Source organism: Balaenoptera musculus, chromosome 16 (assembly GCF_009873245.2).
Source record: "Balaenoptera musculus isolate JJ_BM4_2016_0621 chromosome 16, mBalMus1.pri.v3, whole genome shotgun sequence".
In the NCBI taxonomy this organism is placed as follows: domain Eukaryota; kingdom Metazoa; phylum Chordata; class Mammalia; order Artiodactyla; family Balaenopteridae; genus Balaenoptera; species Balaenoptera musculus.
This window is the reverse complement of record NC_045800.1, coordinates 65,726,083-65,739,874: the sequence shown is the minus strand read 5'-3', so window position 1 is coordinate 65,739,874 and position 13,792 is coordinate 65,726,083. Positions and strand designations below refer to the sequence as shown.

General features: G+C 41.7%; 1 protein-coding gene across 1 annotated transcript in view; it reads left to right on the top strand.

Moving 5' to 3' along the window:
• MYPN (myopalladin) overlaps nt 1-10,866 on the top strand; it is a 74,816-nt gene extending 63,950 nt beyond the window's left edge. The window contains exons 17-20 of the mRNA XM_036828497.1: nt 926-1,133; nt 2,693-2,858; nt 6,113-6,246; nt 9,117-10,866. Coding sequence (XP_036684392.1) covers nt 926-1,133; nt 2,693-2,858; nt 6,113-6,246; nt 9,117-9,286 — 678 coding nt within the window. The 3' untranslated portion in view covers nt 9,287-10,866. The remainder of the gene's footprint in view (nt 1-925; nt 1,134-2,692; nt 2,859-6,112; nt 6,247-9,116) is intronic.
• The last annotated feature ends 2,926 nt before the right edge of the window (nt 10,867-13,792 follow it).

Below are 13,792 nucleotides of genomic sequence, written 5' to 3'. Positions count from 1 at the left end.
GAGGTGATGTAATTCAGACATTTTCCATATGGTACCTGGAAGGTCTTTATTACCATAAAGGCATAAGGATGATTTTTGCATCCTTGAAGTGAATTGCTGTGAGGTACAGCCTTTGAAAAAATTATAGTCATGAAAAGATGGCTCCAAGGCAGTTTATGAAAACAGAAGCTGATTTCTCTTACTAGTCAACATCCATCACCTTTAGCTAGTCTACATTCTAACTCTGCCACCAGAAACTAGGTTCAGTTGAACAGTATGAATATTTCTCAGTATGAACAGTAACTGAAGTCACCCCTTCTGTCCGAACGATGTAGAATGCTATGGAGATTTAGACACAAATTAGTAAAGGCTTAAGGTTAAGCATTTATAGAATCCACTTCTCTAGGTGGTTCTTGCTCTCCCATTAGTTACCTAAATAATATTTGGGATTAACTTCTTCCACCCTAAACCCTAAAAGACACCCATGACTGGGTCCCATCCCCAAAGATTCTGATTTAATATAGTAAGTGGGCATCAGGATTGTCAAATACTCCTCATGTGATTATGACACACAGCCAGCTTTGAGAACGCTGGTTTAATGTCTGTGCCTTCCTTGGCTACCTCTTGCTTACTAGGTATGTAAGCAATATCTCTGAAACTGATCCCACAGGCCTATTTTATCTATCTATTTAGCTTTTTAATTCTTATTCATTCTAATCTAGAATATAATCATGACCTGAATTGGGGTCCAAATACTATACAGTTTAAATGCATACGGCCACCCACCTAGACCCCTCTTGTCCCGATGTTCCTGAGGAGAGGCTTCTCAGCACTGACGTTCTGTCACTATCGATGTGGTGCCAGACAAGGATGAAGAATTCAGCCACCAAATAAATCTGTCTGTCCTCAGTCTGTCATTTGCCTCATCTGTCCTGTTGTTTGTTAGGTGAGTGGCTTACCGCCTCCGGAGCTGACGTGGCTGCTCAATGGCCAGCCTGTACTCCCCGACACCTCCCACATGATGCTGGTCAGGGAGACCGGAGTCCACTCTTTGCTCATTGACCCGCTCACTCAACGTGACGCAGGGACCTACACCTGCGTTGCTACCAACAAAACCGGACAGAATTCCTTTAGTCTGGACCTCACTGTAGTAGGTAAGGTTTGCTGCTGGGACCCCTAAACAGAACTCCCTCCAAAGTGATTGCGGAAACATGCAGAGCCTCTGATGTAATTCCTTAGTCCTTTGCCCCACCGAGTCTCATCTTAGTTTCTCCTTCACTGTAATAAGGGCCATGTTTCCTACGTTGCTTTCGAAAACATATCAGTAAGCTAAAAACATAATATGGTACTTTGTGTATATCATGCTTGCAATAAATGGTAGTCATTGTAATTACCAATTGACTATCACAAATTCAGGTCACTTGCCCTACAAGCTCATCACTCCTGGAACACTCCAGGGTCTCCCCCCACCCCAAGCTTCCATGCCTTTGCATCTGTGGTCCCTCTACATGGAACGCCCTTCTTTGCCTAGCAACCTCCTACTCATTCTCTAAGACTTAATTCAAATGTCACCACAAAGGCACAGTGGATCCACCAGGTTACATCCTCCTCTGTTTCCACAGCACTTAGTAAAGGAGAGACTCTTACAGCACTGGTGGCTTCGGTGTAACTATTTTCCCTTTTGCCTCCCTGAAGACACCATGAGCCTCTGAGGTCAGAGATTCTGACTTGTTCTTCCGTGTATCTCTGATGTCTGACTCAGTGCCTGGAACGTGGAAGGCACTTGAATCTATAACTAAACAAACAAACCCTAACCTTATAAGATGATGTGAACAAAACACTGTCACAGATAAGGACAAAAAGTCATTGTCACCTGGGAGGTGCCAGACCCTCGGGGCAGTAGTCCAGCCAGAATTAGATTTCAGAATGTATGAAATCTTGTGCTGGGCTTTCTCCCGCCCTCGTATGGCCCCTGAAGGAAATCAGGGTAGCTTCAGAATGCTAATCCTCTCTCTAAGCTAGTAGCTGTCTCCTCAGTATAGTTTTTTCTTTTTCTCATCCTTAATTCCATCTCACCAACAGAGTAGGAAAAGCTCATCCTGCAGGGATACGTTGATTGCAGCTTTTACTTTTTTCCCACTATTTTGCTATTGACTAGGGAACCCTGAGATATGAGGTAGCTTTGCCTTAATTGGTTCTGTGGGGGAGAAAAAGCCTCCTTAGGAAGCATAATTTGTGTCTGTGGTTTTTTTAAAATAGTATACTTCTTTCAACTTTTCTGTAGCTATAAAATTTTTCAAGATAAAAAGTTGAGGGAAAATTAATATATCTTCTACAAAATAAACTCCTCTAAAAAAGAAAAAAAAGATATATTTAGTACCTATATTGTTTCTCAAAATTGACTGCTGAGCAATAAAAGAAACTCCCTCAATCCCACACCTACCATATGCATCCCATGTGTGTGACCCAAATCCTTGAGTGTAGTCCCTCATAAGATAGGCAGAGACAGTTTCCTCATTTCTTTTTTATCAAGCTTCATTTCTGGAGCTTTTATCAAGGCAGTGATCTTCACTACGAGGCTTGAGAAGTGTTCTAAAGAAGAGGTAAAGGTGGGTGGGTGCTCACTCTGCTAGACTCCAGAACTGTAATTTGTTTGAGGCATGGACCCCAAGGCACTTACGCTTCAAACTAGCACTGCCCTTCTCTCATTCAGCCAAAGAAGTGAAGAAAGCGCCTGTAATCCTGGAGAAACTGCAGAACAGCGGTGTTCCCGAAGGCCACCCGGTGAGACTGGAGTGCCGGGTCATAGGCATGCCTCCACCTGTGTTCTACTGGAAGAAAGGCAACGAGACCATCCCCTTCACCAGAGACAGGATCAGGTACAGCCTCCACCCTCGGTCAAGTTCAGTGAGGCTTGTCAGGCCACCCAAATAAGTCTGTAGCCTTTTGAATCTGGTTTCTTCCACTTAGCATAATGTATCTGTTTCACACGTTACTGTGCTTATCAAGAATTTATTCCTTTCTGTTGCTGAGGGGTAGTGCATTGTACACATGTCCCACAGTTTTAAAACCTTAATTTTTAAGCTTAAAAAGGTATGAGGAATTTATAAAGATCGTGCCTATTTTTTGTCATGTGTCTTCAGTGATATTAGCACACAGAAAACCTTTTGACGGTAAAAAGCTAAAATAAAGTAAAGCAAAATAAAATATTAAAGTAATACTCCTTCTCCATCCATCACTACATGGCTGTTTTTTAAGTAACTTTAAGGATACAGTTTCTTAAAGTGGGAGCTTTCCTTAATTCTCCCTAACCATCCTTCATTCTTTGCCATTTTGGTTTTATGCTACAAAGGCGGCTTATGTACAGAAATTGCTACTGAGAATTATTTCTTCACAGTAAACTGAATTTGTCCTAGAAAATATTGGGTTTTACAGAATTTGGGCATCTAAAAAAGTCTATGTACATATAGGTCAGGATTTTTCTCTGGTAAAATATAAGCAAGAACAGAGAATATTCTTGAGTTAACACTTCAGTGTAAATTAATGAAACGTGTCAAACACAGCCTGAAATTCTGGTGTAATTATCTAGGATTGCAATATGCAGTCAAGGTTAGTTAAGAACTACTGACATAGAGAAAACAGAAGGAAAGAACATGCTGATTTGCTCCTGAACTGTATTAAGCTAAATGCTGCACATGCCCAGTTGGATATATTAAGAAATACCCCCTCCACCCTAAAGACTGCATACAAAAACTATTAGAACTGATAAACAAATTCAGCAAGGTAGCAGGATACAAGATTAACATACAGAAATCTGTTGCATTTCTTCACACTAACAATGAAATATCAGAAAGAGAAAGTAAAGAAAAACAATCCATTTTAAAATTGTATCAAAAAAAACAAAATACTTAGGAATAAACCTGACCAAGGAAGTGAAAGACTTATATGCTGAGAACTATAAACATTGATAAAGGAAACTGAAGATGCTACAAAGAAATGGAAAGATATCCCATGCTCTTGGATATCCCAGCGTGGTATTGGCACAAAAACAGCCATATGGATCAATGGAACAGAATAGAGAGCCCAGAAATAAACCTACACACCTAGAGCCAATTAATCTTCGACAAAGGAGGCAAGAATATACAATGAAGAAAAGACAGTCTCTTCAGCAAGTGGCGTTGGGAAAGCTGGACAGCCGCATGTAAATCAATGAAGTTAGAACACTCACTCACACCATACACAAAAATAAACTCAAAATGGATTAAAGACTTAAATATAAGACATGACACCATAAAACTCCTAGAAGAGAACATAGGCAAAACATTCACTGACATAAATCATACCAATGTTTTCTTAGGTCAGTCTCCCAAGGCAATACTGTAGAAGTAAAAGCAAAAATAAACAAATGGGACCTAATGAAACTTATACGCTTTTGCAAAGCACAGGAAACCATAAACAAAATGAAATGAAAACCTACAGAACGAGAGTAGATATTTGCAAACAATGCGACCAACAAGGGTTTAATTTCCAAAATATACAAACAGCTCATACAGCTCAATATCAAAAAACAAACAACCCAATCAAAAACTGGGCAGAAGACCTAAATAGACATTTCTCCAAAGAACACAGCCAGATGGCCAACAGGCACATGAAAAGATGCTCAACACTGCTAATGATTAAAGAAATTCAAATCAAAACTACAATGAGGTATCACCTCACACCAGTCAGAATGGCCATCATCAAAAAGTCTAAAAATAATAAATGATGGAGAGGGTGTGGAGAAAAGGGAACCTTCCTACACTGTTGGTGAGAATGTAAACTGGTGCAGCCACTATGTAGAACAGTATGGAGGTTCCTTTAAAAACTAAAAATAGAGTTACCATATGATCCAGCAATCCCACTCCTCGGCATATATCCAGAAAAAACAAAAACTCTAATTCAAAAAGATACATGCACCCCAATGTTCACAGCGGCACTATTTATAATAGCCAAAACATGGAAGCAACTTAAGTGTCCATCAACAGATGAATGGATAAAGAAGTTGTGGTGTATGTGTGTGTATATATATATATATATATATATATATATATATATATATATAAATATATATACACATATATATATATATACACACACACATACATACATACATACATACACACAATGGAATATTACTCACCCATAAAAAAGAATGAAATAATGCCATTCGCAGCAACATGGATGGACCTAGAGATTATCATACTAAGTGAAGTAAGTCAGACAGAGAAAGACAAATATCATATGATATCGCTTATATGTGGAATCTAAAACAATGATACAAATGAACTTATTTACAAAACAGAAACAGACACACAGACATAGAAAACAAACTTAATGTTACCAAAGGGGAAAGGGTGGAGGGAGGGATAAATTAGGAGTTTAGGATTAACAGATACACACTACTATATATAAAATAGATAAACAACAAGGCCCTACTGTATAGCACAGGGAACAGTATTCAGTACCTTGTAATAAATCTATAATGGAGAAGAATCTGAAAAAGTTATATGTATAACTGAATCACTTTGCTGTACACCAGAAACTAACACAGCATTGTAAATCAACGATACTTCAATTAGGAAGGAAGGAAGGGAGGGAGGGAGGGAGGGAGGGAGGGAGGGAGGGAGGAAGGGAGGAAGGAAGGAAGGAAGGAAGGAAGGAAGGAAGGAAGGAAGGAAGGAAGGAAGGAAGGAAGGAAAGAAAAGACCCCATCCATGCTAACAGTTCATCCATCCCTGGCCTCTCGTTTTGGTCTACTCTCCCGTAGCTTTTTTACAAAGTTCCTGCAATGTCCAGCCTGGTTCGGAAAAGAGATTTTTTCTGTACTTTGGTTGTGACAAGTGGGAGTCCTCCTGGGAGGAGAGTGGAGAGGTCAAGAACAGGTCTCAGCCATGGCTATTGACCCTCTTCTGTCCACCTTCAAGCTTGCCTCTGATGCTTGCTTAAAGCTGAATCCCCTTCCCTCCTGCTAGGGTCAGGGAGGGGAGGAGAAGCACTGCACTGCCTGATTTGCCCGAGTTTCCCGGAGCCCTAAACTCGACAAGGCCGCTTCTGCCCCCAGATACAATACGGATATATTCTTTCTTTTCTCCAGCATGCACCAGGACACAACTGGGTATGTCTGCCTCCTCATTCAGCCAGCCAAGAAATCAGACGCTGGATGGTACACATTGTCAGCCAAGAATGAAGCTGGCATCGTGTCATGCACTGCCAGGTTGGATATATACGGTAAGTGTAATGGCATCGGTTGATCCGTGTGTGACAGGGAGCTTAAAAATCTTTCTGCGGGGAATTCTCTGGTCGTCCAGTGGTTAGAACTTGGAGCTTTCACTGACTAGGCCCCGGTTCAGTCCCTGGTCGGGGAACTGAGATCCCGCAAGCCGCAGGGCGTGGCCAAAAAAATCTTTTTTCTTTTAGGATAAGTGTAGTATGTTTTCATAAATGAATTGGTTAGATCATATTTTAGTGTTTAAGAGATGGATTTTTAAAGTCATTTTATCCTAGTCACCTCAGGCTTTTGTACACTCTTTCATTTCACTACAAGGTTAATCTTCTTCCAAAAGAGGTTAATTTTTCTGTACTTCTAATACTAGGAATTACAACTACTTCAGAGTGTACATGTGCTTGTACTTTAATTACCCAGCATCTTCAGGCCATCTCCTTGCTGCCATGGGTCACCCACTGTAACTCCCTCCCCACTGCGCGTCATTCCCCAGCCATACCTCCACCCAGCAGAATTTTCCAGACCCTATTCATTTGTTAATGAATTCCACAAATATTTATTACTCCAATCTCACAATCAGACTAATCAGACTAATAATAGAGAGCTGTCCTAATGATACTGATATCAGATGACTTTTGTACAGTGACTTGTAATTTATGAAATGGTACCCTAAGATCCTCCTAAACCCATGAGATTATTGTAATTGTTGTTACCCTCATTTAAATGAGGAAGAAACGCAGAGACTCAGAGAGATTAAGTGACTACAGCTGGAACGCAAATCCAGGTTTTATATCGTTCCTTTGAGCCATGTTTCTAATTTTCAAAAAGATTTAACAGATTAATCTTTATTAATGTATTTGTGTACTCTACTCCTCTCCTCTATAATTTTGACATTAACTGGTATTTTTGAAGACATATTCCTTAACCCAAAAGAGTAATCCTTTTTTTCCCTCCTCTTTTAAAAGAACTAATTTGTTGGCTTAATAAGTTTCTTATTCATTACTGGTTTAACATGATTAACCAGAATAACAAATAAGAAACAGTAACTCTGCCTAGAACCTGAGGTCCCTGCTATTTATAGGTGCACACCAGGTACACCCGCCCCCCCTTTTTCATCTTTTTTCCTTTTTTTTTTTTTGGCCGTGCCGCGCGCCATGCAGGATCTTAATTCCCCCACCAGGGATCGAACCCGTGCCCCCCTGCAGTGGAAGCGCGGGGTCTTAACCGCTGGACCGCCAGGGGAGCCCCGGGTACCTCCTTTCTTTGGTACCATACAGGAGGGGTCTCGGCCTGCCATTTTCCCTAAGTCTAATATTTAGAGAAAATATATAGCTTTCTGGTTATTTTCCTTAATTCGTGGACTTGAAAAGAAATTCAGCCGTGAGGGACGCTGGCTCCAATGTACTTTCCCCTGGGAGGATCCGAGGAGAGACACGCCAGTGATACTGTTTCTTAATCCAGGCTAATGCCTTAACCATTTCACCCACTTCACCATGTCAGAAGGAAATAGGTCTCCAACTAAGAAACTCATACCAATAAGCCCTGAAACCGATGACTCTGTCCCAGTCCCGCTCATCCGTGGCGGATTCCCCAGTTCAGTTAGTCCCGGCTCACCTCTCCCCTGGCTCCCGTCCTGATTCCTCAGCACTAACGACGCGAAGCGCTGTATCCTCAGCTGGGACGGGGGAGTGGGGCAAGGCATGGAGGATTGGGGGTAAAATCAATCCCGTACGCCGCCCCGCAATCACTTCCTACCTGTCCGAGGAACGGGGACAGTAGGCATCCCTCTGTCTTCGAAAACAGAGGGCTTCTAATAGTACCTGCTGTCAGGTTAAGGTGTCCGAGAGGGCCAGGAAAGGCTAAAGGGCGGAGGGCGGCGGGGAGGGACTTTAAACCAGTTCATGGCTGCCTTACTGAGTGCCTGCTCTCTTGTGGAATCGCTGTAAGTTTTGTCCTGTTTTGTAGCTTTCCAATTTTGATTTTATCAATTCACTCAGAGGCATTTAGATCCCGAAAAACTAATTCAAAAGAATGAAATCAACAAAGGACCCGTTTATAAGTGGGAATGCTACAAGGGTCCATAGCTTCGTAGGACCCAGAGCGTCAGCGTTCCCCACCTGGTGCTTCCCCTTCTCCACAGCAAGCTTCTTGGAAACCTCACGAGAAGACTGCTTGGTAATTTCTGAAACAGTGACAACACACAGGACTGAGCAGCTTGGATGGATATTTCATTCAGGCCATGTTCAAGCCTAAAGATCCTGGCTGCTAAAACCAGGGTCCCCTTTGGGCAATGCTTGGTGAACGTGGAAATACTAATATTCTCTTTTGTCCCTGAACCATGGTTGATTGCACATGTTACTTTTCAGTCTTCTTGCTGTAACTCATTAGAACCTGATTAGGACGGTAGGTAGGTAATCGCTGATTAGGGTGATTAGGTGTGCGGTCAGAGGCCTGGACTCATCTTTTGGCTGCCATTTCCATAGATTTCTCATCTCCACCTTCTGAGGTGCCCTGCCTTGAGAGCCTACCGCCCTCTCTACCCAGCAGACTCCATGCTAGGTCAGGAGAAAATTTTGAGAAATCACCCTAGTCACCCACTCGTCCTTCTTACAGCCCCAGATTTTACTGGATTAGAATCATAGGGTTTGGAATTAGGGGATTAAAAGATCACCAGCCCAATTTCCCTCTTCCCGATCAGGGAAGGAGAGATTTTATTTCTCTCTTTTACAAATGAGGCATTTCAGACCCAGATATATTTCAATGCTTTACTAAGATCCCACAGAAAGTGTTGGAATGAGGACAGAATGCACCCCTGCCGTGTACCTGCTAGACTGTATTCCTTTGATTGTAACACATTATTTGGTCCATTTTCCAGCTCAGTGGCACCACCAGATCCCACCACCCATGTCTGTCCGGCCCAGTGGCAGTCGCTACGGATCTCTCACCAGTAAAGGACTCGACATTTTCTCTGCTTTCTCCTCCACGGAAAGCACAATGGTGTATTCATGCTCTTCTCGGAGTGTAGTGGAGAGTGATGAACTTTAAGAATGTCTGGGTGCCTGCTGTGTAAGGGGGTGGACTGTGGAGGGGGAAGGAAGACCAGCCAGATACGATGGTTTCCAAGCAACTGGATTTGAGTAAGTTCCCGCTCTGCCCGACCTGTGGCAAGGAGAGCTTTGAGTAAGTCAGCTGGGGACTCTTGCAGTCTCAGCTCAGGGAGAGATGGAGGGCTGTGCCTTTTAAGATTCCAACAAAATGAGAAGACAATACAGACGAACCAAAGATGTCATGCAGCTGCCATCCACTGCTTTGGGGAAAAGCTAGCATGCTTCCCTGCCCCCTGCTGCGCTGGGGTACTCAGGCCCTTCTAGGAGCAGTTAGGGGCCAGATGCTTGGGCTGAGAGGAGTTGGACAGTAGTGACCTTAGGAATCACCAACTCACTAAACAATGCAAAGGAAAAAGGCAGGGGGGGTCTCCACCACCTTTCATTGATTGCATCCATAGCAGTAGTTTCGGTGGATTTATTAAATCAGCTTCTACTTAGCACTAGGAGTCTGTGCCATACCACTCACATACGTGGAGAAGCACTTTTGATTTGCTTACCCTGGGTGTACTGAGCCACATAACAAAGTGCCAAAATGTGATTGAGATACCAAAAAAAAAATCACTGAAACACTAAATATTGCACAGTGCACTTATTCTATAGCCAAAACAGGGACCCACCACCCTGCCTGCACCATTTCCTTTTGGATACAATGGTGAGTGGTTTTTCTTTCTGACTACATATATATATATATATATATATATATCACTAGGCTCTAGGACTAAGGGGTTGTTAATAAACCAACCAGAAGGAAATCTTCTGCGGGGTCACTTTTAAAACTACAAGCTTCAGTTGCCACTTGCAAAAATATTCAGGCATCATCATCATCTGCCCATAGAATATTGACTCTCCCGCTTCTCCCCTCGCCCCAAAAGTCTGCAAGTATATGAAGCAGTGAGAAAGGAAGAAATGCAAACCAGGAGAGGAAGTGATGGGAGAGTGGTTTTTGTTTTTTCATTTGCCCAAGCAAAAGCAAAGCAGTGGCTGTAGAAGGAGAGGTCTTTAATAGTTGTGAACTGCTTTGAGATCATTAGTCAAATTGCATTTTCTATACAGAAAATATTATGCTAACTGAGAAAGCGGGAGGGACAGAGAATGTGCATCTTTATTCTAACCCACTAATTCAAAGCCTGCCTCTCCACTTAAGGAATTTTTAGACTTAAGTTCACTGTGATATCCCAGTGCCTAGAAGAGTGCTTAGCACAAAGTAGACATTCGATAACTATTTGTTGGATGAATGAATCTTATATTAGAGAAATCTACAACATATGCACCAGTCAAAAAATTGCCCTAGGGATGGTCATCACGGCACAGTTTGCTCCAGATTCACCAGGGAAATGAATTGGAGTGTCTGTTACCAACTCCTTGTGCCCAAGTCCTTGGTGTTCTCTGAGCCAGACATCCTCAGCTGGCATCTTACTCAAGTGAACAAATAGTAATTGCTTAGAAAGGCTTGAAATTTTCTTCACTTCAAGGCAAGGATTTCCAGTATAAAAATAAATTCATTCACTCAAAAAATCATTTGTGTGTCCACTCTGTATAAGACGCTGTGCTAGAGACTATGGGCCATACACAAATATGATAAGACACAGTCCCTGCCTGAAGAAAGCTTACAATCTAGTGGGGGAGGTAAGAAAAAAGACATGTCAAGTGCTGCTTCTTTGGGCAAAAGTCTATTTTTTATGAAAGGGAAGTTTCTAGTACTCTTCATCCTATATTTTTCATGACTCTAAAATCATCTTAATTATTTTCAATCTTTATTTCTTAATTAAATAAAATACCATAAGTTACATCCTTAAGAAATAAAGATTTCGGCCAATTACTTAGCAGAATTATTAGACTTTTTCCTTTCTTATGTATGCAGGAACAATAGTAAAAGTATAGGCAACTGTAATGAAATTGAATGCATTCCATACAGAATGCATCCTGTAAAATATTCTGTTTCTATATTGGCTGCTATTATCAAATCTCTTTATGACCAAAGAGCATTTTCTAACTCCAGGATTGCTTCTCCACAGTTGGACACCCAACCTCCTCATCACATCTATTAATGTAAACTCTAGACAGTTCTCCTATGAGAGGATATTCTTCATCTCTATATGTATTCGCTTTCTGAATATTTTTTATCTGTTGTTTTACAGTGCTTAACACAGAACTATGATAAATATTATATTTGGCCACTAGATGGCACTGTCGAACCTAAAATATAACAAGCTTTAAAATTCCTCGAATTTGAATTTACTGGATTATGTTACAGGAAAGTTTCTGAACCTCAGCACTCTTGACATTTGGGGCCGGATAATTCGTTGTTGTGAGGGACTATCCTGCACGCTGGAGGATGTTTAGCAGTATCCTTGGCTTCTACTCACTGGATACCAATAGCAGAGCAACCCCTCCCCAAGTTGTGGCCACCCGAAATGTCCCCAGACATTGCCACATGTTCCCCTGGAGGCAGGATCCCCTTTGTTGAGAACTACTGTGTTGAACAAATCCAAATTCTATTGGAATTCAATTACAACGAGGAATACTTATATAAGAAATTTTAGTTCTGCTGGATATGTTTGGACTCAACATATCCAAAATCAGATTCATCATCTTCCCTTTCATAAACCATTCATCATCCTAGTTTAATGATTTCTATTAATGGCACCATCACAGTCCTAGTAATCCAAATAAAGAGTATCCAAGTCATTTTTTACTTCCTCTAATCAACTGACAAATCATGTTAATTCTAACTCCATTATTTCTTTTATATTCAGGCCTTCCTTTCTGTCCCCCTGTGGTTCCCCAGTTCAGACTTTCATTACTTTCTTAATTTCCCTCAATTTTTCTGACTTCAACCATAATAAGAGACTTCTAATTGGTTTTCCTGCCTCTAGTCCTGCTTTTTCTCCCACTCAAATCTAGCTGAGATCTCAGCATCAGATCATTCTTCCTGAAGTACTGCTCCAATCATATCATTCCCCAATTTTCGAACCCCCAGTGGCTCCCTGGAGCCAACCCAGGCCAGCTGTTCTGTCCTGTGTTATTCAAGCCTTGCTTCAATATGATCCCAAAGCTTTTCATCCATTACTCAGAAAACACACCCAGTGCACCAGCAAAGTTAACACAGGCCTCAGCTTTCCAGCCACATGGCTCTTTTTTGCCTCCCCCTGGAAGGCTTTCTCCCCAATCCCCACCTACAGAAATCTTACCTGTTCCTTAAAAGCCATCTCAAATGCTACTTTACTGCCTCTATGAAATATTTTCTGACCGCCCCCCTCCCCCAGACCCCAGTAAAATATAATTCTACTTTTTTTGAAATCTTATAGCAAATTTCTTGAGTCTGGAAAAAGAGAAGATTAATTTGTATAGTATTTTATATAAAACACAGCCTCTATATACCTGCCTGTCTCTCCCCTTGCACTAGGCCAGTCTTGCCTGCACTAGATTTTAGCTACTTGTTAGTAAGGACTGTGTCAAAAGTTTGCCTTATACAGAGTAGGCACTCAATAAATATTTATTGACCTAAATTGAACTTTAAAATTCTATGTAAGTCAGTATGTGTCCATATAAAATGAATTGAGTCTAGAGCAGTGGTTTTTAACCTTGGCACACTAGAATCTCCTGGGGAACTTTTAAAAATCCCAATAGCCATGCCACAACCCCAAATCACTAAGTCATAAGTTCTGGGGTTCTGGCATAGGCATCAGTATTTTTAAAGCTTCCCAGGTGATTCCAACGAGCAGGTGAGATTGAGAAAAATCATTTTATTACCATGATTTGATCACAGAACTTACCCTAAGAGGTCCGAAGGGATGCAGATAGCACAGGCTGTAGCGTCGGCGTCAGTGAAGAATGTACTTCCTCCTTGTTGCACGTGCAGTGCATGCCTGGAAAGTAGAAATAAACATGCACTTTGGCCTTATGAGACCCTACTATTTTGCACTACACTCGTTGGACATGCAGCATTCATGAAGCCCTCAGAGAAATCTCCAAAACTGCAAAAATGGACCGGCGAAAAGAGGGAAAGTTGGTACAATCCTTTTGGCCCTTTTTTCAAAAAGCTATGCAGATCCCATAAGCACCCTTCTTTCCAAACAAGTGAAGGGCTTTTCATAACTTGGTTAGTCATGGAAATGGGAATCAGAGGGAAAATGGAGAAAGAAAATGCAGCATGAAAACCAAACCACCAAGCAGCTAATAGAAGAAAGACTACTTCCTCCTTTTTTGTGTCTACATGTCCAAGCTACAGTGTCTGTGGTCCTTTCTGCTTCTATCCCCATTCCGTGTTTTTCTCCGAGATGCCCTGTGCCCCATGTTCTATAATCCCCCATGCTGTAACCCATCCCCTCTCACCCCTTCCCCACAACCTGCCAACATGCTTCATGCTCCAAAATGACCTAACTCCTGCTCCATGCATCTTGGCTTAGTGGTCAGAAGAAAGCAGTCCAATTGAACAAATCCT